Source organism: Carassius auratus, unplaced genomic scaffold, assembly GCF_003368295.1.
Source record: "Carassius auratus strain Wakin unplaced genomic scaffold, ASM336829v1 scaf_tig00042172, whole genome shotgun sequence".
Taxonomy (NCBI): Eukaryota; Metazoa; Chordata; class Actinopteri; order Cypriniformes; family Cyprinidae; genus Carassius; species Carassius auratus.
In genome coordinates, this window is record NW_020526704.1 from 59060 (window position 1) to 82054 (window position 22995).

The window sequence follows — 22995 nt, forward strand, 5'->3', positions numbered from 1 at the left end:
GTTATTTACTTCAGAAAAATAAACATAACAGTCTTTTGTTCGAAAAAATGTTCACGTGATCATGCTGCACATATAAGTAGTTCCCAAAATCAGATACAGTAACAGGCAGATGTCGGGACACACGGCAAAGAATCAAAGCCAGTAACACAATCCAAAATCAGACACGAAATGAACAAACACTAAGGAAACACTTGAAAATGCTAGACGGGACTAAACAAGACTTCGCAATTATTGAGAGTCCAAGCACAGTATATATAGGGGAGTGGTAATGGGGAACACCTGGTGGTGATTAGCCCTAAGAACCAGATTATGGGAAATGGAATAGAATGGAAATGGCCACCAAATACAAGAGCCCTGAGTGGAGTGCCCTCTACTGGAGTTCATGGGCACTCAAGCTGATGATCGTGATAAAGGCCCCCTTACCACTCCCCTATATATACTGTATTTGGACAAAATGAACAGACCAATATTGAGCTGCAAAAATGCTGGTCGGGTGCTTCTCAAACATTTAGCACTGCTGGTAATTTGCGTTTAATTCCGAAATTTAATGAGCGAGCTCTGGAAACTTTTTTTATGCTGTTTGAATGAATAGCGAAGGCAAGAAGTTGGCCTAGTAAAGAATGTACTCTGATTTTACAATGCATGCTTACTGGCTGGGCTATTGGGGTATGGCATTTGATGTAACCACATTTGAGGAGCTGACCAACTTAATAGCAGTGTTGGGCAGTAGCGTCGCTACAAGCTGCGAAGCTACTAGTTTAACTACATTTCTCAGTAGTTTGGTCGTAGCTTCGCTGCTTTCTGAATCAGATAGCTTTTCAGTAGCGAAGCTCTTTTTTTTTACCAAGTTTACTTAAATCGGGAAATACAACTGCTAAGATCGCTGATCGTCGATCAGTAGTGACACGACAGCGCTACTTCATCTTGTTCGTCTTTACAGTGGATAGCAACCAACCATCTTTATGATGCATTACCGCCACCTTCTGCTCCGGATGGTACCACTCCTTGGCCAGGCACGCAAATAATTATTTGATGAAATGATGGCATAGGATGAGGTCTGTTGTCTCTGACCGAGATAACAGAGAAAATATTAGTTTTCAGATGCTGCTTGTAAAAATTATCAGGGTCCAGCCTGGCCATTTTTTTTTACTGTTTGGAGGTCTTGCATTTTGTTCTGCAAAGGCCTACAGTAAATTAAGCATGCCCATGCAACAGGTGCATACACTTGTTAATTACATGTATTTTGATTGTTTTTGTTGCCAAATTGATAAGGAACACAAACAACTATTAAACTAAACAATTACACCTGCCTATCTGTTTGACTGACAGTTTTGAGCACTGAGATAGCATGCATGTCTTGTCAGTAAAGCCGGTTCTGTGATTAGCGGTAAATATCCATCACCTGTTCTCAAATGGAGTGGCACGTACTACAAAGAGCCGTTTTTCGCTGACAAGCTATGCAATACCGCGTTCATAATGACATGCGATTCATCTGCGATATTGAATGCGATATTGCATAGCTTGTCAGCGAACTACGACTCTGATGGATATTTACCGCTAATCACACAACCGGCTTTACTGACGAGACACGCATGACAATCACATGCGATTAATCGTGCAGCCCTAATCATGCCCAAAGCCAGGAGGGCAACAATTTGGTGTTTGGCATACTGTTTGGGACCCATTGGCTTTGCTCCGTGATAACTGGACTGACAGTACACCACCTACAAATTTGATAAGTTATGTGAATGATTTTAGGGGTACAGTGCCGCCCACAAATATTGGCACCCTTGGCAAATATGATCAAATAAGGCTGTGAAAATTCATCTGCATTGTTAATCCTTTTGATGTTTTATTTGAAAAATTCACAAAAATGTATCCTTTCATTGGATAATAAGAATTTAAAATGGGGGGAAATATCATTATGAAATAAATGTTTTTCTCTAATACACATTGGCCACAATTAATGGCACCCTTTTAATGAATTATTTTTTAAACCTCCATTTGCCAGTTTAACAGCTCAAAACTGTCTCCTATAATGCCTGATGAGGTTAGAGAACACCTGACAAGAGATCAGAGACCATTCCTTCATCCAGAATCACTCCACACCCTTCAGATTCCCAGCTTCTCCTCTTCAGTTCACTCCTCTCATTTTCTGTAGGGTTCAGGTCAGAGGACTGGAAGGGCTATAGCAGAAGCTTGGTTTTGAGCTCAGTGACCCATTTCGGTGTTGTTTTTGAGGTTTGTGTTTGGATTATTGTACGGTTGAATGATCCAATTATAAGATTTCTAACAGAGTCAGTCACGTTTTGATTTTTTTATCTGTTGGTATTTAATAGAATCCATGATGCCATGTGTCTAAACAAGATGTCCAGGACGTCCAGCAGAAATATAGGCCCACAACATCAAAAATACAGCTGTATATTTCACTGTACACATGGGGTACTTTTTTATCCCTGTTTTCACCAAACCCATCTTGAGCGTTTACTGCTAAAAAGCTCATTTTTAGTTTAATCTGATCATAGAAGCCAGTCCCATTTGAAGTTCCAGTCGTGTCTGATAACTGAATATGCTTTAGTTGGTTTTTGGATGAGCTAGGAGACTTTTTCTTGGAACCCTCCCAAACAACGTGTTGATGTAGGTTCTGTTTGACAATTTTTTTTAAAGGTTTTCTGAACCAGAAACTCAACAATTTTCTGCAATTCTCCAGCTGTGATCCTTGGAGAGTCTTTAGCTACACAAACTGACCTCCTCACCATGCATTAGGACGATAGGCACACGATCTCTTCCAGGCAGTTTTCTAACATTTTCTGTTGATTGGAAATTCTTAATTATTGTCCTGATGGTGGAAATGGGAATTGTCACTGCTCTAGCTCTTTTCTAAAAGCCACTTCACCAATTTGTGGAGCTCAATCATCTTTTGCTGCACATCAGAAATATATTCTTTGGTTTTTCTGATTGTGATAGATGATTAAGGGCATTTGGGCTTTGTTTCCCTCCACTTTATATTTCTGGCTGGATAATTTCATGTTTATAATCATGCTGGAGTGCTCAAAATTGTGAATATGAATGGGAATATACTTCAGAGATATTTTACTCATAAGAATTTCTAGGGGTGCCAATAATTGTGTCCAACGAGTATTTGAGAAAAACATTAATTTCATAATGATATTTCCCCTCCGTTTTAAATTCTTATTATCCAATGAAAGGATAAATTCTTGTGAATTTTTTAAATAAAAAATCAAAAGGATTAACAATGCAGATGAATTTTCACAGCCTTATTTGATCATATTTGCAAAGGGTGCCAATATTTGTGGGCGGCACTGTAGATTGTATGAAGCAGGGAAGATGCCAAAAGAACAACTGTGTTCTTCACAGAGGTGCATGAAGTCTCTTTATGATCGGCGAAATGAGAAACAACAATTTATGCCTGGTGATCAAGAGTTGGCTTTATCTATAGAGGGCTCACTATTTCAAGCTCAGTGTATAGGTCCTTTTATAGTGGTTAAACAAGTAACTGATTTAAACTCTCTGATTGCCACCCCAATCAACACAGTTGTGTCTTATTAATTTGTTGAATCCTTATTTTTGCCGTTCTCAGAAAGCCTTAGATGCCAAGATGGAGGTGAAACCTGTATTGCTGCTTTCTTGTAAGTAAGCCTGATGGAACTTATCGGTTTTGAACTGACTATCATAATATAAATAAAGTGACTAAGCCAGACTCATTTCCGCCTCCTCGTATTGAGGATTGTGTTGACCAATTTGGGTCTGCAAAATTTGTTAGTAAATTTGATCTTCTTAAAGGCTATTGGGAGGTTCCGTTGACATGAAGAGCTCAAGAAATTTCTGCCTTTATTACATCTTAGGGGTTATTTTCTTATAATGTTATGAGTTTTGGCCTTCGAAATGCACCTGCAACCTTTCAGCGACTTATGAAGAGGGTTGTTTTTGGGTTGGAGGGAGTCACGGTTTATTTAGATGATGTGGTGGTTTTCATTGATTTATGGGACCAACGCCTGAGTCGTATTGCAGACCTGTTTGCTCATTTTGGAGAGGCTGGTTTAACAGTAAATTTGGCCAAATGTGAGTTCTCCAAGGCCACTGTGACTTGGGTAAGGTCGTTGGACAGGGCTGTGTGCAGGTTCGGGCCAAGCTTGAGGTCATCCATTGATTTCCTTTTCCTACTACGAAGAAGAAATTGATGCGTTTCTTGGGGGTTAGTGGGTTACTATAGGGGATTTTGTAGGAATTTTTCTACTCTAGTAACCCCCCTCACTAATTTGCTGAAAGCAAAAGCAGGTTTTGTTTGGACTTCTATCTGTCAAGAAGCCTTTGAGGCAGCTAAATCATTGCTTGTTCCTGTTCCTGTGTTAACATCTCCCCAGTTTGATCGCCCTTTAAGGTTGTGTGTGGATACTAGCAACGTTGGTGCAGGAGCTGTATTGTTACAGGCCGATGATGCGGGCATTCACCGTCATTCAAAATTTTGAAGTGTATGTGGGATCCGTGTCGGAACCATTGGTGATGTATACAGACGAAAATCCACTTTCTTATTTACACACTTTTACCCCTTAACTGTCACACACGTTTTTGAAGATAGACTTAAATATGCAGGATACAAACCTACATTTTATAATTCATGACTGAAAACATTTTGTAACATTATTTGATGTGCCATTTACATGGTAATGCAATGTCTGATTTTAAAATGGGTTTTAAAGGATGAATTTTGAGATTTTATTTTTTCAAGTGATATATAACTTCTGATGATTTCTAAAATGTGATAGAGAAAAAGGCAACGAAGAAGTCTTTTTTTTAAACAAAGATCTAAAACTCCTTTTGTAATGTAGATTTCTGAGGGTGCACTCGTGTCATAAATTAATCTATTACTTTTCCTACATAATTTTTAACAAAAAATATTGGTAAAATATATATTTGGGAGTCTTAGACCTTTCCAACGATATATAGTTTGTCAAGATTAGATTAGATTTGATTGTAATATAGTATAGTCAACGTAGGCATCCCGTATTCGGGACGGGGTGACAGTTAACAGGTTAAGGTGCCCAAACCAGTGACTGACTCGTTGGTGCCTCTTTCTGCAATCGTATGCCCTTGATATCCGACACATCAAAGGTGCTGACAATGTCTAGAGCTCCTTACTCTGCTAAGCTGTTGATTTGTCCATGTTCTGTTTTACTTCTTTGTCACGGCTTGCGAGCCGGCCGTGGCAGATCTGATCGACCAACAGTTGTAGCCTGATGACTATGTGATGCGGTCTGCTCTGAACAGCTGGAAGCCTGTTAGATCCAGAATTGCTCCATTTAGCCAGGTTTCCATGAAGCAGAGTGTAGCAGAGTTTAAAAAGTCCTTGTTTGTGCATGTGAGGAGTCGTAGTTCATCTGATTTATTTGCTAGGGAGCGGAGATTTGCCAGATGAGTACTCTGCAGCAGCGTCCTAAATCCACGTTGTTGTAATTTAACGATTTAACGAGTGCTTCCCTCACTTGCATAGCCTGGAGTGCTTGTATAGGAACACAGCTCCTCCAATTAAAATGTCCAGTAAAACATCAGAATTCTCAAATGTCTGCAGAAAGTTATATGGTGTGCTATTTCTTATGTCCAGGAGTTTGTTCCTAGTAAAGCTGATCGGGAAAATATTATTAAGACAGGACAAACAAATAAAAGAGTACAAGTACCAAGAACCAACAAAACACGGCTGCCACCTGCAGCGCCAACTGGAAGTAAGTACTAACTTTAGAAAGTAGGATGAAAAGAGGTTCACAATTTTCCAGAACAGTCTTTATTTTTTGCTAGGTTTCTTTACACTTTAGATAAAAAGAGAAAACTGAAGCAGTAGATCTAAAAGCAATAATTCATTGTTCGTCTGCAGAGAAAAGCATTAAGTCAAATCAAATGTTGAAATATTTATGTTTAATTTAATGTATATATTAAATATTGCTCATGCTCATGTACACCAACACCAACACCAAAAAAAAAAAAAAAAAAAAAAAAAAATCATAGCCAAAAATCATAGCCATTTATTAAAACATCAAAAGAAGACACAGATAAAAGACACATTTTAATATATATTTAAGTCATAAAAAAATTGACAGAGATAAATTGTTGTAGAGTTTGTAATGAGATGCAACTTGGGGAAAAAACTGTGAATAACTTTGGCAGCATCTCCAAGATGCTTCAAGAAACCTACTGTACCTGCAAAGCTCCATTTCTTGTAAAAGTTTTAGACACTTGTGTAAAAAGGCTTTAAAATAAGGATGCTGTCAAAAATAAAATCGATTTTCTTTATCAATTAACTTCTATTAAATGGAGGGTAGGTGATTTCAGAAAGGCTAGCGATAGCAAGTTCCTCCACCCTGCATAATCAATCTGCAAAGCCACACCACCAAAAAAACACACAACCAGAACAGTTCTTCATGTCATTCTAGACTGGATGATGATCAGATTAGATCTCTGTGTGGAGCACTGGCTGCTGTTGTAACCCCTCTCACCCGGGTCCTCTCTGACGTTCCTCGCACTCGCGATGAGCAGGGCTCAAACCTGGGTCTCCAGCATGGGAGGCGGACGCACTAACAAGGAGGCTAAATGGCTACAGCCACTAGTGTCTGTCGCCTCCGTTACACTGTCAGTCAAAAATCTAACTGGATTATTACAATTAATGAAAAAAATGAATGCTTGAAAAAGTAAACTGTGAATTCCCACTGACACACTACAGCAAAATATAGAAATAACTGACTTAGCGGCTGAATATACTAGTGTTCTAATAGTTTTGGCCACCAGTGTGTATATATAGCAGACATGGGGACTTGTGACTTGGTGACTTGGACTCGAGTCGACTCGAGTCGCTATTTTTAGGACTTGAGACTTGACTCGGACTTGGAAGTTAAAGACTCGGGACTTGACTTGACTTGAGACACGATGACTTGAATGACTTGAGTGTTAATCACATCATGTTTTCAGTTTGAATATAAAATATATAAATTATTTTTTTAAATAAAGTTGATTACTCAGCTGGATCGCAGGCTGCCGCAAGCGCACCGCAGGTCATGTGACAAACACTAACCAATCAGCTTCATCCTTTCCCGTATCAACGTTGAAAGCTCAGCTAAAATGAAGGAACAGCTGTTCATAGCTGTATATGGATTGCCATTTTGAAACGAATTTAGTAGCAGAGCTACTGCGAGCGATTTTTAGTGCTGCAAATCCATTTATACTTTGTTGAAATTTCAGCGTCTTCATTGAGAGAGAGCGTGTCATGGATGCTTAGCAACGACAGACGCCCCAGGAGCATTTCTGTCCGAGCGCTTTGGAAAGAAGGAGAAAGCGGCGCGACTAGCGTTTTCCACGCGTTTTTAGTCGCGAACTATTGAAGACAAAGGCGAGGACCCTCGGTACCTCTCAGGCTGACATGTTGATGTGATGTGATATCTGATTTAAGTGGGCGTGGTGTGTGTAAGGTAGAGAGGGCATGACTGATGATAGTGTCCTGATCCAGTCACGACGCTATTCTCACCCTTGTCAAAAAATCCTAAAGGATTCCAATAAGAAAACTGTACAGGATTCTAATTGGATTTTCTATCATATTTTGGAACCGTTCCTATAGGATTCTGATAGGAATAGTCTTGTAGGACAAGACATAAATATCCTGTAGGATCAGTCCTATAGGATTTTAATGGGATCCAGTTGGTTGACTGTTTATATGGGATTTTTTTTTTTTATTCTAAAAAGGTACACTTTTCCATTGTATTTGTTTTATGGACAAATAGTACTTGCAGTTTGCCTAAACTCACCCTGATGTAGACATTGTTTATTGTATGTTGCATGACCTTAAGTAACATTGTAAAAAAGATGAGCGGTGATTTGTGCAGCATACAGCATTAGTACGAAAAATTTCTAAGGCCCTGATAATGGATTGATCACACACACACACACAATATGTAGCACTTGTGCTTCCAATGTAAATATACACTAAACCAGTTCTAGACCCAAAGGGAGGAACATATCTAGAGTGAGGAGGAACATATAAAGTGTATACAAGAGACCAGAAGTTGAATATGAAAATAACACTTTACTGTAACAATAATAATAATAGCAAATACAATCACATCACAACACAGAACAATAAAACATTAAAAAATATGTAGAATTTGATATTGTAAATCATTATAATACACCTCAAAGGGAATTTAAACTGTTCATTTAATGTAATAAAGTACTATTAGTGTGTAATGTAAAAACAGAAAAAAAAAAACGAAAATAAAAATATTGTATCAAATATATTCCCAAGCAATCACTAATGCTCTGTCAATTGAACATATGCACGATTACTTCCTGGTTTTAGATAAGCCAGCTCAGTCATTTCCAGTCAGTTGTACTGTGCTTTAAGGGGAGAGGCCTTTTCTCAGCTTCTCTAATAAAATCTATTCACAATTTGAAGAAAAACTTTATTTATCTAAGAGGATGAAACGTCCACATTTACCATTAAATGTTTTTAGTGTTAAATATTACGCAGGTAATTCTGCTAAATTGTTCTGGACTCATTGCTTCGATTGACAGTAATAACGGAAGACAAGCCAAATTCAAATTCATTATGTGATTTGAACTAAATTCAGATTAACAAAACTACAACAGTAACAAGTCTTTGTTAACTGAATATATTTAGCAGCTTTTACAGTTAAAGATAAAATAAAAAAAATTGATTTACTAAATTAAATCTGAAAATATAAAAAAATATTTAATGCATTATTTAATTGTTATACCATTAATATTTAACTTATTTAATTTGTAGTTAACTAGTTAATTATTTAAATAATTCTCCCTTATACACTGTTAGCGTTGGGACATTTCTTTTATTTTTATTAAATGATATGAGACTTTTTGATTCCTGCACTTGCTATAATTTATACTTCAGTACGAAAAAAAATACACAAATTTGGAGTCAAAATCTTTAAAGTGAATTTTACTGCACAGCTACAGAGTTGAGCGGGTAAATATTATAAGGGTTTAAAAAATGTTCATGACTAAGTAACAAGGTAATCAGAGCATTGTGATGTAATTTGGGAGATAGCATCACTAATGTTAGCCTACACCTAAACCAGTGGTTCTCAAAGTGTGCTACAAGACCCTCTAGCTGAATCACTAATTTAATTATAAATTAATGTTAAAGCACAATACTTTTGAACTTAAATGCAAAAATAACTAAACTCAAATGAAGATTAAGTCCAACACAGTTTTTATTTAACTTTTAGGTACAACACATTTTTATTTAATCATCATTTCAGTTTTTTGTTTTTTTTATTTACCTGTTTGTAAGCACAGTGTAGTGTTAATGTTAATGTTCAAAATGTATATTAACAATGTTAAAGTGGCTGACAACAGTAAATATAATAATAATTAGGCCTACTACGCTACTGAATTTTAATGCATATAATTGGTTTAAAATTTTGAGAACCACTGGCCTATAAACAGTTACTATAGTGTTTAGTTTTCAGCATTTCAATGTAGTTACGTGTCCAGGTAATCGCCTGGGAATACTAGGCTTGGCATATACAATTATGTGTTGTTAAATAACATAAAACTGTATGTGAATGCCATCATCTATCATTATTGTTATGCTATCATTAATTATGAAGATGGAAGTTTTTTTTCTGACAAGAATTAGGCAGGAGATGTTTCTGTACCTGTATAAACCACAACATTAAATCAGTTTTACCGGAAGTTTACGAGTATTGGCTTATCTTTATGCGGAATTACCATGCATATAGTCAACTGGTTACTAGGCAATGTAACAGGTCCTTCAGCTGACAAAGGCTCGCCATCTATTGTCATGCGTGTCTTCATGTTCACACTCATATCACGGGAGAACGGTCTCATGTCCAACTTTTTAACTGGAACATAAAACCTGACCTGCACAACAGAACATATTAATCCATCAATACAAATAAAGCGCTACACAAAACTGTAAAGCACAATTCAAAACGCTCAAAATGGTGGCAGAACAGGCATTATGTACTCGCTACTTCAGTGTTTTATACAATTACATTTTATTATAAATGGCATACATTAATATTTCATTAATATCAGTTGTTAAATTAGCTTTTGCTATGTAACGTTAATGGCAGACTCCTGTACTAATCAGCAGATACAGTAACTAACGTTAGATCAACAACTCACCAACAGATATAATTACTTCACCCAAAATGGTTCGTTTGGGATGCAGCTCATATAAGTATCATTATTTCTTCCTTTTATGCGTCTTTCAATAAACTTTTAACAAGTTAAACAACGTTAATCACTCGATTTCTCAGCTTCCTCGCCTGACCGTTACCGTTCAAATTATGCACGCTGGAGTGTCACGCGCACTACATTCGGATTTCTTAAAGGGGAATTAAGCGTCACGACACAACCATTGTAGATGTTTCTGTTTCTATGAATTCTTAGTCAAATGTAATACAATTTAACTTATTCGGATATTATATCATTTAAAATATTTGCCTTACTGTATTATGAATTAAAAAAAAATATATTTGTGTATATGTAGGCTGCATTTTTATGGGTTACAAGTACACACACACACACACACACACACACACACACACACACACACACACACACACACACACACAGTGCTAATCTAAACAAGTAAAGTTACTCTTAAAAAAGTAATTAACAGAATCAAATAAGATCCTACAGGACAAAGTGAATTTCCATAAAAAAAATCACAATGTCCAATACAAATCAATAAAAGATTACATGAAAAAATTAAATCCCATTCAATTAAACACAATGTCCAATAAGATTCTAAACATCAAATAAAATCCTACAGGACAAAGTGAAATTCCATTAAAATCAATCAGAATGTCCAATAGGATTCCAAGAGTCCAGTAAGATCCAATAGGACAAAGTGAAATTCCATTAAAATCAACCAGAATGTCCAATAGGATTCTAAGAATCCAGTAAAATCTTACAGGACAAAGTGAAATTCCATTAAAATCAATCAGAATGTCCAATAGGATTCTAAGAATCCAGTAGGATCTTACAGGACAAAGTGAAATTCCATTAAAATCAATCAGAATGTCCAATAGGATTCTAAGAATCCAGTAGGATCCAATAGGACAAAGTGAAATTCCAATAGGATTTTTTGACAAGGGCATTCTGAAAAGTTTAGATGTTTTTAACTCGATGCGGTGCGACGCGCGCGCGTTGCTTCCATTATGAGCGCGCATACCGCGCGCCTACATTGGAAATAACGAACTTGCAAAAGACGTGATGTGAACGACCCCGAATATTTTGTTACCTTGTCTTTCTCATAGAGCAAAACAATTAATCAGAAAAACTAATGTAGCTGCCGCGATTACCCAATCATGAGAAGTGCATATATATATATATATATATATATATATACAGTACAGAAAATAAATATGACGTATTTTAAGTTGTTTCATACTTTTTTGTTATGTACAGTACAGACCAAAAGTTTGGACACACCTTCTCATTCAAAGTTTTCTTTATTTTCATGACTATGTAAATTGTAGAGTCACACTGAAGGCATCAAGGGCTATTTGACCAAGAAGGAGAGTGATGGGGTGCTGCGCCAGATGACCTGGCCTCCACAGTCACCGGACCTGAACCCAATCCAGATGGTTTAGGGGTGAGCTGGACCGCAGACAGAAGGCAAAAGGGCAAACAAGTGCTAAGCATCTCTCGGGGAACTCCTTCAAGACTGTTGGAAGACCATTTCAGATGACTACCTCTTGAAGCTCATCAAGAGAATGCCGAGTGTGTGCAAAGTGGCTACTTTGAAGAACCAAGAATATTACATATTTTTGGTTGTTTCACACTTTTTTGTTATGTATATAATTCCATATATAATTCCACATGTGTTAATTCATAGTTTTGATGCCTTCAGTGTGAATCTACAATTTTCATATTCATGAAAATAAGAAAACTCTTTGAATGAGAAGGTGTGTCCAAACTTTTGGTCTGTACTGTACATAACAAAAAAGTATGAAACAATTGAAAATACGTCATATTTATATTCTATACTCTGAGAGAGAGAGGGTGTGTGTGTGTGTGTGTGAGAGAGAGAGAGAGAGAGAGGAGAAATGTAACAGTTTAATGTTGTATGTAAACTGTGTTTGAGAGAGAGAGAGAGAGAGGTGTTCAGAGAGGAGTCTGTTGGATGTTAAGCTGTTATTTGTTTTATGGACTCAATGTTGAAAATGTAAAACATTTCAAACACTGTTGGCAGAAGTGAAAAATAAATAATTTTAGGAAGTTACAATTTTGTTTTTATTCCATGATGTATTTTACTGAACATGAGTATTTACAATGCAAATCCAAATTATTTTAATTTACTGACAGTTACTTATATCTTGTCTTTTAACTTTATTGAGATCAGATTCTGCAGGTAAAATAACAATATTAAGGTGACTTGACTTGGACTTGACTTGACATAGCTTGTGACTTGACTTGACTTGACTTGCCCAAGAAAAAACTACTTGGGACTTACTTGAGACTTGAAGGTTAAGACTTGAGACATACTTGAGACTTGCACATGTGTGACTTGGTCCCATCTCTGATATATAGGCCTCTTATCTGACTGAACTGTTAGATCAAGTCTCCACACCAGAAATATTAGATCCAGTCCCAGGTGCCTTGAATTATCTCTTACTCATTTGTGAAGACAAATAACCATTGAAACCCTTTAAACCAACCACAAGACTAAACAACAGTGTAAAAATAATACATAATTTAGTATAATCGATTAATCATTGTATGGATCAATGAAATGAGTATATTAATGGACTAAATGATTATCATTAATTATTATATGATTAATTGGAATAATAAACTGATTAAACGATAAATTAATATACACAATATTATAAATGAATGAATAAATGAATAAAAAATGAATATAAATGAAAGAGTGTAGAAAAACACAGATGTATGGTTGCTTTTTTAAAGCATCACACACAGGCTGGTCTGGGCATGCTGTGTAACATGGCCATGACAAACTCCCACAACACATGCTGAAATAACATCTCCAAGAAGCTCATATCTACCCACTGCAAAAGCTGACATACGCAAATGATGTCCATACTTGGTAAAAAATTTTGTAAATTCAGTGTTTTCACTGTGTTCCTCTTCTTCTCTCAGCTTCCTCTCTTCTTCTTCTCTTCTATATCTCTGAGCGTCTTCAAACATCTGATTACTGTAGTGTTCTCCTCCGTTCTGCTCTATCATTGAGTCAATCTTCTGCAGAAGATCATTCACCTGCTCTCTGTTATTCTCGTCTTTGTTGTAGAAGATGTGAAATCTGCCTCCACACTGCTGAACTAGATGTCTTAATGTACAGTTCTTCTCAATGAGTGTCTCTATAGGCTCTTCTTCCAGCAGATCTCCACGAGTGAAGACAATGATGGAGTATTTTAACACTTCTTCACCAAACATCATCTCAATCTGCTGAGGAATCTGCTGCTCCTGCTCAGTGATCCTCATATTCACAGGAAACACAATGATAAAAGCATGAGGTCCAGGACTGGATAAATAAACACTTTTCCCTATTTCTGTCATTAACTTTCCAGGCCTCATCTCTGTGTCAAAGAATCCAGGAGTATCAACTACAGACACAGATCTGCCTGAAATAGTGGCATGTTTCTCTGAGTATTCAGTTGTTACTGCATTCATTCTCGATGCAGACCTGAACACTTTCTGTCCCAGTATTGTGTTTCCACATGCACTTTTCCCAACACCAGTTTGACCCAGAAGAACAATTCTTCTGGACTTGAGACAGACAGCAGGAGTCTGTTGAGCATCTGCTCTGTTTGCTCTGCTGTCAGGAATCCTTCTGGTCAGCCTCCCTCCATCTAATGCTGTATCAAACACAAAACAGATGTAAGTGAGAGTTTAGATGCTTATCATTTTACACAAAGGGGACTCCTTTAGGAAGATCCTGAGGAAAAGTGTCTTTGTGAGATGCATACAGTTGCAATCAAAATTACTTAAACCTTTAGAGACTGCAGTACTTTACAAATACTTTTTTTTTTCTGACGATCCAGGATAAAATAAAAATTGCATCTATAACAGTTCACTGGCATATCAAAAGTGATATTGTCAATATATAATGTAATGTTTTGAAGTTATACGATTTTTTAATAATACTGCTATGTCATAATTATTCAACCCCTATTCAACATTGCTGTTTTTAAATCACTTATTTGCATGGTGGGGAATAAAACAGTCTCAAAACACAATTAAGCCTTTAGAAACTCTATTAAAAACAGAATTAGCTTGAGCTGTTACACATACAGTTAGCCCATGCATGTGCTGAAGTTGAGTAGCAAAAATGTCAACAGAGATCTCACAAAAGCTAAAGAGAATAAATATTATATTACTTTAGAAAGGCTAAGGCTATATTAAGATTTCTAAGACATTGAAAGTTCCTAGAGACACAGTTCTCAGCCTTGTTTCTTAGCTTAAAATGTGTTTTAACAGAAAACCTTTAAGGGTGTTGAAGAAAAATTACAATATTATAAAATGTTTTATCAGAGCAACTGAGAAAAACCTGCAATGTACAGCCAAAGACTTGCAAGACTACCCGATGAAAGGAGGAAAACCATTTCAATGCAGTGTGTAAGAAGATCACTAGAGTATTGCCTTTATGTTGAGACATCTTGATGAATACCACTCTTGATCAAGAAGAACAAAAGGCAGACTTGAACTTGATAAAATTCATTTGTGTAGACCTGTGGAACTCTGGAGGAATGTTTTATGGAGTGATGTGACCAAACTGGAACTTTTTGGGCCCATGGATCAGCGGTGTGTCTGCTGCAAAACAGGCCAAGCTCATAAGCAGAAGAACACCATATCCATCATCAAACTTTGAGGTGGATCAGTTCTGTTATGGGGTTGCTTTACTGTAGAAGGAAGTGGAAATCATGACTGTATGAAGGACATCATGGATTCTTTGAAGTATCAGACCATTTTGACAAGAATTGTGATGCCTTTGGTGCAAAGACTGAAGCTGATGATCAATGGAATTTTCAATTCTGGAAACTGAATGGGTCACTAAAGAACATTCTATGACTGATCCCTGAACCAAGCAGAAGTAGATTTGGATGATGTATTTTGGGATGACTGTCCTGCGTATTCCTTCCACCCCGCCACACTGGTGGAGAATGCGGACAAACTGTGGAAGGAATACCAATCTCTGATTCCCCAGCGACTCACACTTCTTCTTGTTTTTTTTGTTTGTTTGTGTTTTTTCTGCCAGGCGGACGCTGCTCCCCAAACCTCCAGAATGGAGGAAATACTCCAGCATCTAACGGAGGTCAGCATCTGCCAGCAACAGATAACGGAACACCTAGCTGCTCAAGTGGACCAGACCGAGTGAGAACTCGGCGAGCTGCAGGCGTTGCCCACTCGACACGTTCCACGAGCGAAAGTGTCCCAGCTACTCCCCAAGATGACCGCTGATGACGATATACAGGCCTTTCTCCAAATGTTCGAAAACATAGCCGCCCAAGAGGGCTGGGAGAGCACTGACTGGGCATGGTTGGCCGCCCCTCTCCTCACTGGCGAAGCTCAGCGGGCCTTCTTCACCCTGCCGATGGAAGTGGCAAACGATTACGCGAGCTAAAAAAGGAAATCCTGTCCAGGCTGGGACTCTCCTCGGTCTGAGCTGCCCAGCACTTCCATGAATGGAACTATAAACTCCACCTCCCAGCCCGAGCCCAAGCGGCCGAACTGTCCAGCCTCGCACGGCATTTGTTGCTCGCCGGGGAGCCCATGGCTGCCCAAGTTGTAGAGCGCGTCGTCGTGGACCGATTCCTCCGGGCCCTTCCCCGGACTCACCGGCAAGCAGTTGGGATGCGGAACCCTACCACAATAACCGAGCTCGTCAAGGCGGTGGAACTGGCGGATGTTCCCTCCCCGAAGGATGAACTGATGCCCACAATGGACCCTGCATCTCCTGCACGGACATGGTTGAAGGGCTGTATCGTACACCGCAACCTGCCCAAGGGGGCGCCAGAGGCGGAGGTGAAAATTAACGGCTGTCCAGTCCAAGCCCTCCTTGATTCCGGCAGCGCAGTCAGCTTGGTGCAATCTCACATCCTCACGCCACGCAGAGAAACCAAGGCAACCTGCCCCATCACCTGTGTGCACGGGGACACCTGCCATGTCCCAACCCGGAGAGTGACTATCTCCGCTTTTCCAGGGGCCTGGCCCCTTGAAGTGGGCGTGCTGAAGGATCTGCCCGTCCCCCTCCTTCTTGGTCGAGACTGGCCGGGGTTCGACCGCCTTCGAGAACTTCGAGCAAGTTTTTGGACCTCGTAGGGCCATTGCCTAAGTCTGCCCAGGGTCACGAGCACATCTTGGTGATTGTGGACTATGCCACCCAGTACCCTGAAGCCGTGACCCTCCATAAGGCTACTGCCAAAACCATCACCAGTGAGCTCTTCCTGCTCTTCAGCCGGGTAGGCATCCCTGCGGAGATACTGACCGACCAGGGGACCCCCTTCATGTCCCGGCTAAATGGCTGACCTGTGCAAACTCCTCCAGGTAAAGAAGCTAAAAACCTCTGTTTACCACCCCAGACTGACGGCTTTGTGGAACGGTTCAATCAAACCCTCAAGCAAATGCTACGGCGGGTCGTGGCCAAAGAAAGCCAGCCCCCCACTGCTCCGTCATTGAACATGTGAAGGCGATGAGGGAAAGAATCGACCAGATCATGCCATTAGTCCGGAAACACCCTGCAGGGCAGAGCAAGCACAGCAGCGGCACTATGACTGGGCAGCTCAGCCCCGCGAGTTCCAGGCTGGAGACCGGGTAATGGTCCTCATCCCCAACTCCGCCTGCAAGTTCTTGGCCAGCTGATAGGGCCGTACACCGTTGCTGAAAAAATCGGGCTCATCACCTACCGAGTCCGCCAGCCGGGGCGGCGGAAACCAGACCAAATCTACCACATCAACTTACTCAAAAGGTGGGTCGGGACCAGAGACCAGCTAGCGGCCCTCGCCACCAGGGACCCGGTCATAGTTGATGTTTTCTAGTCGGCCCCTGGGCGGACCCACGTGATCCAACACGAGATCCACCCCAGCCGGAGTCATTGTCCGGCAATGGCCCTACCGTGTCCCAGAGGCTCGTCGGCAGGCTATTGAAGACGAAATTCAACAAATGCTGAAGTTAGGGCTAATTGAGCCATCGAACAGCCCTTGGTCCAGCCCTATCGTCATGGTCCCCAAGCCCGACGGCACCCTCCGCTTCTGCAATGACTTCCGCCGCCTGAAGCAGGTCTCGACATTCGACGGCTACCCAATGCCTTGGGTGGATGAACTTCTTGATCGCCTGGGATGGGCCCGCTATATCTCCACCCTGGACCTCACCAGGTTCCCCTATCTGAAGCCACCAAGCCCAAGGTTCGCCTTCAGTACCCCTGGTGGGCACTGGCAATACCGGACCCTCCCATTCGGCCTACATGGGGCCCCAGCCACGTTCCAACGTATAATGGACATCTTACTGTGGCCTCACCAGGCCTACACCGCGACATACCTGGATGACGTGGTCATCCACTCCGAGTGTTGGGAAGACCCCCTGGACGGTCTGCAGAGGGTGCTGATGGAGCTACGTAGGGCTGGGCTCACTGCCAAGCCCCGGAAGTGCCATCTTGTGACGAGCATCCTAATTCCACATCAGCGTTGCCCTGGTAATTCACAAGGAGCACCGGCTCGAGGCTCATCAAGGGCTGATCACCCGCACCTGCCTCTCATCAGCCGGGCCTCATATAAGCAGCACGCACACGGGAAAAGGGTGGGAAGCCTCTCCACGAGCTAGTACATTGACTCTCTCTCTCTCTCTCTCTCTGCCACCAGAAAGCAGCCTGTGACCGGAAGACATTGCCACGACCACTCCACCGACTCACCTGCACTTGGACCCAAGTGAGAGCACCTGTGCACGCCGAATCACCGCCATCACCCCGGCAACCCTTCACTGTATAATAAAATCCACCCTCCGGGGCTTTACACTTGAGTTTGCTCCTGCGTATTCCTTCCACCCCGCCACAATATTTATATATACATACTGTGACATGCGTCCCGAGCGCTCGTCAGCGTCGCCCTGGCAACACACGGGAATCACCGGCACGAGCTCATCACGGGCTGAGCGGCCGCACCTGCAGCTCATCAAGCGGAGCCTTCTTAAACAGAGGAGGAAGACAGAGTGGTGAGGAATGTCTCCCAACAAGGACGCTAACCCTTTCCTCCTCTGTTACAGAGAGCAGCGTGTGACCGTCAGCCCCACCAAGGAGAGCACAGCACGGGATCCACCACTCAGGACACAGCGAGCACGAGGGACTTGAAGCGCCACAGGAGAGCACCGCCTTCACCCAGAGCACTTACCTTCAATAAATCCACCCTTCGGGGACTTTCTCTGTCAAACGGTTGTCGTGTAGTTCCTCACCCCGCCACACTGGTGGAGAATGCGGGCAATAGTGTGAGGTGGACACCGACAACCGACCCCTGAGGAGACCGTTAAAGCCACCCGTTTGTTTTTTTTGGTTTTTCTTTTTTTTCCCCCTTTCATTTTCATCTGCTCTGTTTCCACAGGCGGCCGCTCCTCCCCCGGCATGGAAGAACTGCTAAAACACCTCACCGAGGTGAGCATCCGCCAGCAGCAAATAATGGAACATATGGCCTCACGTCAAGGAGACGCCGAACGTGAGCTCGCCGCCCTCCGCGCCGCCACCCACCGCACGCCGCTGCCTGACCCCCGTGTCCAGGCCGTCCAGCTGATGCCACGAATGACGGCGCATGATGACGTGGAGATGTATATTCAGATGTTTGAGGCCACCGCAGTCCGGGAGGCGTGGCCAGAGGACGAGTGGGCCCGACTCCTTGCGCCGCTGCTGACCGGGGAAGCGCAGCGGGCGTATTTCACCATGACGACCGAGAGAAGCCAGCACTATGGAGAGGTGAAAAAGGAGATCCTGAGCCGGGTAGGCCTTTCCCCAATCTGTGCGGCGCAGCAGTTCCATGACTGGGAATATCGAGCTCGACAGCCCGCTCGCACCCAGGCAGCCGAACTATCCCGGTTGGCCCAACATAGGCTGTTGACCGGTGGTCCCTCCGCACACCAGGTAGCTGAGTGTGGTGATCGACCGGTTCCTCCGCGCCCTCCCCCGCGCGTTGAGGCAGGCGGCTGGCATGAGGAACCCCACCGATCTCGACGGGCTCGTGGAGGCCATTGAGCTGGCGGAGGCCGCCCAACACCGGGAGATAGGGGAGCGAGCGCCGCCTTTTCCCCGAAGGGTGGTCCAGGAGCGACGCTCGCCGGAGGGCACCCAGCGACCCGTGAGCAGGCCTGCGGTTCCCGGCCCCCAGGACGAGCCAATGCCCACCGAGCCGCCGCGTTCCCCAGGACGGACATGGCTAGCAGGCTGTTCAGTCCACGGTCCAGCGCCGAAGGCACCACGGGCCAAGGTGCGCATCAACGGCCGGCCATTCGTCGCCGTCCTCGACTCGGGCAGCGGGGTAAGCCTGATACAACCGACTGTCCTTCCACCCCGAACAGGTTCCAGAGCCCGGCTGGCGATAACGTGCGTGCACGGGGAAACCAGGCATGTGCCGGCCCGGCGAGTGACCATCACCGCGACCCCTGGTTCCTGGCCCGTCGAAGTGGGAATCTTAAGGAACCTTCCGGTACCCGTTCTCCTCGGCCGGGATTGGCCGGGGTTCGATCAGCTCCTCACCTCCAGCACACAGCCTGCTAGCCGGGCCGGGAACCGCCGACGCCGGAGTCCAGCAAGGCGCCCTCGACGAGGCCCCGCGCTGCTGACGTCGGACAGCCCTCGAGGAGGTGAGTCCCTCTCCCAAAACTCTAACCTGTTCTTCGATGTCTTCCAGCAGATAGCGGGAGGGGGGACGCTCGCCAAAGAGCAGCGTGGGGACGAGCGCCTCAAGCATTGCTGGTCTCAAGTGCGGGTGGCGGAAGGGGAGGATCTACAACCAGCTCCCCACCCCACACCCCACTTCATCATCCAAAATGGCCTGCTCTATTATGTCGGCCAGCGGAGGGGGGAGGAAAAGATGCTGTTGGTGGTACCGCGGAGCAAAGTCCCGGCGGTCTTGGAACTCGCCCACGCCCACCCGATGGCTGGCCACCTCGGCGCCCAAAACACGGTGCAACGGATCCGGGACCGCTTCCACTGGCCAGGACTGGAGGCGGATGTCAAGCGGTACTGCCAAGCGTGCCCGACGTGCCAACGGACCTCGCCACATACTCCTCCCCCTAGCCCGCTGATCCCGCTGCCGATCATTGAGGTGCCCTTCGAGCGCATCGGGATGGACCTGGTGGGGCCGCTGCCGAAGTCCGCCCGGGGGCATGAACATATCCTGGTTATCGTGGATTATGCCACCCGCTACCCAGAGGCCATTCCCCTTCGCAAGGCCACCGCCAAAAACATCGCACAGGAGCTCTTCCTACTGAGTAGTCGGGTTGGCCTACCAGCGGAGATCCTGACCGACCAGGGCACCCCTTTCATGTCCCGGATCATGGCTGACCTCTGCAAACTCCTCAAAGTCCGACAGATCCGGACCAGCGTATACCATCCGCAAACCGATGGGCTCGTGGAACGCTTTAACCAGACCCTCAAACAGATGCTGCGGCGTGTCGTGGCCGAGGACCGACGCGACTGGGACCAGATGATCCCGTATGTACTGTTCGGGGTCCGGGAGGTACCCCAGGCGTCCACCGGCTTCACGCCCTTTGAGCTCCTCTTCGGCCGCCAGCCCCGAGGGCTCCTAGATGTCGCCCGGGAAGCCTGGGAACAACAGCCTGTGGTATGTCGGACCACCGTCGAGCACGTCAAGGCCATGAGAGAGCGGATCGACAGGGTCATGCCATTGGTCCGGGAGCATCTGACCAAGGCCCAGCAAGACCAGCAGCGCCTCTTCAATCGGGCTGCCCAACCCCGGGAGTTCCAGCCGGGAGATCACGTCATGGTACTGGTCCCCACCTCAGCCTGTAAGTTCCTGGCCCGCTGGCAGGGCCCATATACGGTCACCGAACGGGTGGGACCTGTCACCTACAAAGTGCGCCAACCCGGTCGCCGAAGGGAAGAACAGCTCTATCATATAAACCTGTTGAAGCGCTGGGTGGGGACCGGGCCCCAGCTCTCGGCCCTCGCCGCCACCTCTCCCGTGGTTGTGGACATGGATCCCCATCTCTCCGCAGCCCAGAAGACGGAACTGCAGCACCTGGTCGGTCAGTTCTCGGATGTGTTCTCCCCTCTGCCAGGGCGGACGACCGTCATCCAGCACGAAGTCCGAACACCACCAGGAGTCATCGTCCGGCAGCGGCCCTATCGTGTCCCGGAGGCTCGGCGACACGCAATCGAGACAGAGGTGCAGGAGATGTTGAAGTTGGGGGTAATTGAGCCCTCGCGGAGTCCATGGTCCAGCCCCATCGTCATGGTCCCGAAGCCCGACGGCACCCTAAGGTTTTGCAACGACTTCCGCCGCCTAAATGAGGTCTCTGAATTCGATGGCTACCCCATGCCCCGCGTCGATGAGCTCCTGGATCGACTAGGAAGGGCCCGGTTCATCTCGACTCTCGACCTCACCAAAGGGTATTGGCAAGTCCCCCTGTCTAAGGATGCCAAGCCTAAGACAGCCTTCTCGACCCCCAGTGGCCACTGGCAGTACCGGGTCCTTCCCTTCGGCCTGCACGGGGCCCCCGCCACATTCCAGAGGCTCATGGATGTCCTGCTGAGGCCCCAAATGGCCTACGCCGCGGCCTACATCGACGACGTGGTCATCCATTCAGAGACCTGGGGGGAACATTTAGAGCGGCTCCGGAGGGTGCTGCTGGACCTCCGCCGGGCGGGGCTCACCGCCAACCCCCGGAAATGTCACCTGGCTCTATCCGAAGCCAAGTACCTGGGCTTCTGCGTGGGACGTGGCCTCATCCGCCCCCAGGAAAAGAAGGTGACAGCTATCCTCTCGGCACCGCGGCCCTCTACCAAGACCCAGGTACGAGCCTTTTTGGGGTTGGCAGGATACTACCGATGCTTTATCCCTAACTTCTCCTCCTTAGCCTCTCCCCTGACAGATCTGACCAGGAAGGGGCAACCGGAGAAGATAGCCTGGAGTCCAGAAGCGGAAGAGGCGTTCCAGCAGGTGAAGTCCGCCCTCACCACGGAGCCAGTCCTGCGAGCCCCCGACTTCAACTGCCCCTTCCTGGTGCAAACCGACGCCTCGGACACCGGGTTGGGAGCCGTTCTCTCCCAGGTCCAGGACGGCGAGGAACACCCGGTGATCTTTATTAGCCGGAAGCTGACCCCGACCGAACAACGGTATGCCGCCGTGGAGAAGGAAGCACTGGCCGTCAAGTGGGCAGTCCTGGAGCTCCGCTATTACCTCCTCGGACGCCGGTTTACCCTGCTGACAGATCATGCGCCACTGCAGTGGATGGCCCGCGCAAAGGACACCAACCCCAGGGTAACCCGCTGGTTCCTTGCGCTCCAGGGACTTCCACTTCACCATACAACATCGGGCGGGGACGGCCAACGCCAACGCGGACGGTCTCTCCAGGATAGGGGGAGCTTTCGCAGGTCTGTCAGGCTCCACTCCCCACCCTCCCCATATCTCCCCATTGTACCGCAGGCGCAGGTCGACGCTTAGGGGGGGGAGTGTGACATGCGTCCCGAGCGCTCGTCAGCGTCGCCCTGGCAACACACGGGAATCACCGGCACGAGCTCATCACGGGCTGAGCGGCCGCACCTGCAGCTCATCAAGCGGAGCCTTCTTAAACAGAGGAGGAAGACAGAGTGGTGAGGAATGTCTCCCAACAAGGACGCTAACCCTTTCCTCCTCTGTTACAGAGAGCAGCGTGTGACCGTCAGCCCCACCAAGGAGAGCACAGCACGGGATCCACCACTCAGGACACAGCGAGCACGAGGGACTTGAAGCGCCACAG

General features: G+C 44.9%; 1 protein-coding gene across 1 annotated transcript; it reads right to left on the bottom strand.

Annotated features, from left to right (window-relative positions):
- Positions 1 to 12981: 12981 nt before the first annotated feature.
- LOC113085758 (GTPase IMAP family member 4-like) lies at positions 12982 to 16546 on the bottom strand. Its single transcript, XM_026255248.1, has 2 exons — positions 16506 to 16546; positions 12982 to 13801 (listed from the first exon to the last, which is right to left on the bottom strand). Exons 1-2 carry the CDS (start codon positions 16544 to 16546, stop codon positions 12982 to 12984), a joined length of 861 nt encoding a protein of 286 aa, XP_026111033.1.
- Positions 16547 to 22995: the final 6449 nt, after the last annotated feature.

Bases quoted from the DNA above. Each gene is read 5' to 3' on its own strand.
- LOC113085758 (XM_026255248.1), bottom strand. From the start codon at position 16,546: ATGAAGGGGGTCCCCTGGTCGGTCAGTATCTCCGCAGGGAT. The intron at 13,802-16,505 runs GCCTACCCGGCT...TCTCAAGTCCAG, and splicing joins GTCAGTATCTCCGCAGGGAT to AAGAATTGTTCTTCTGGGTC.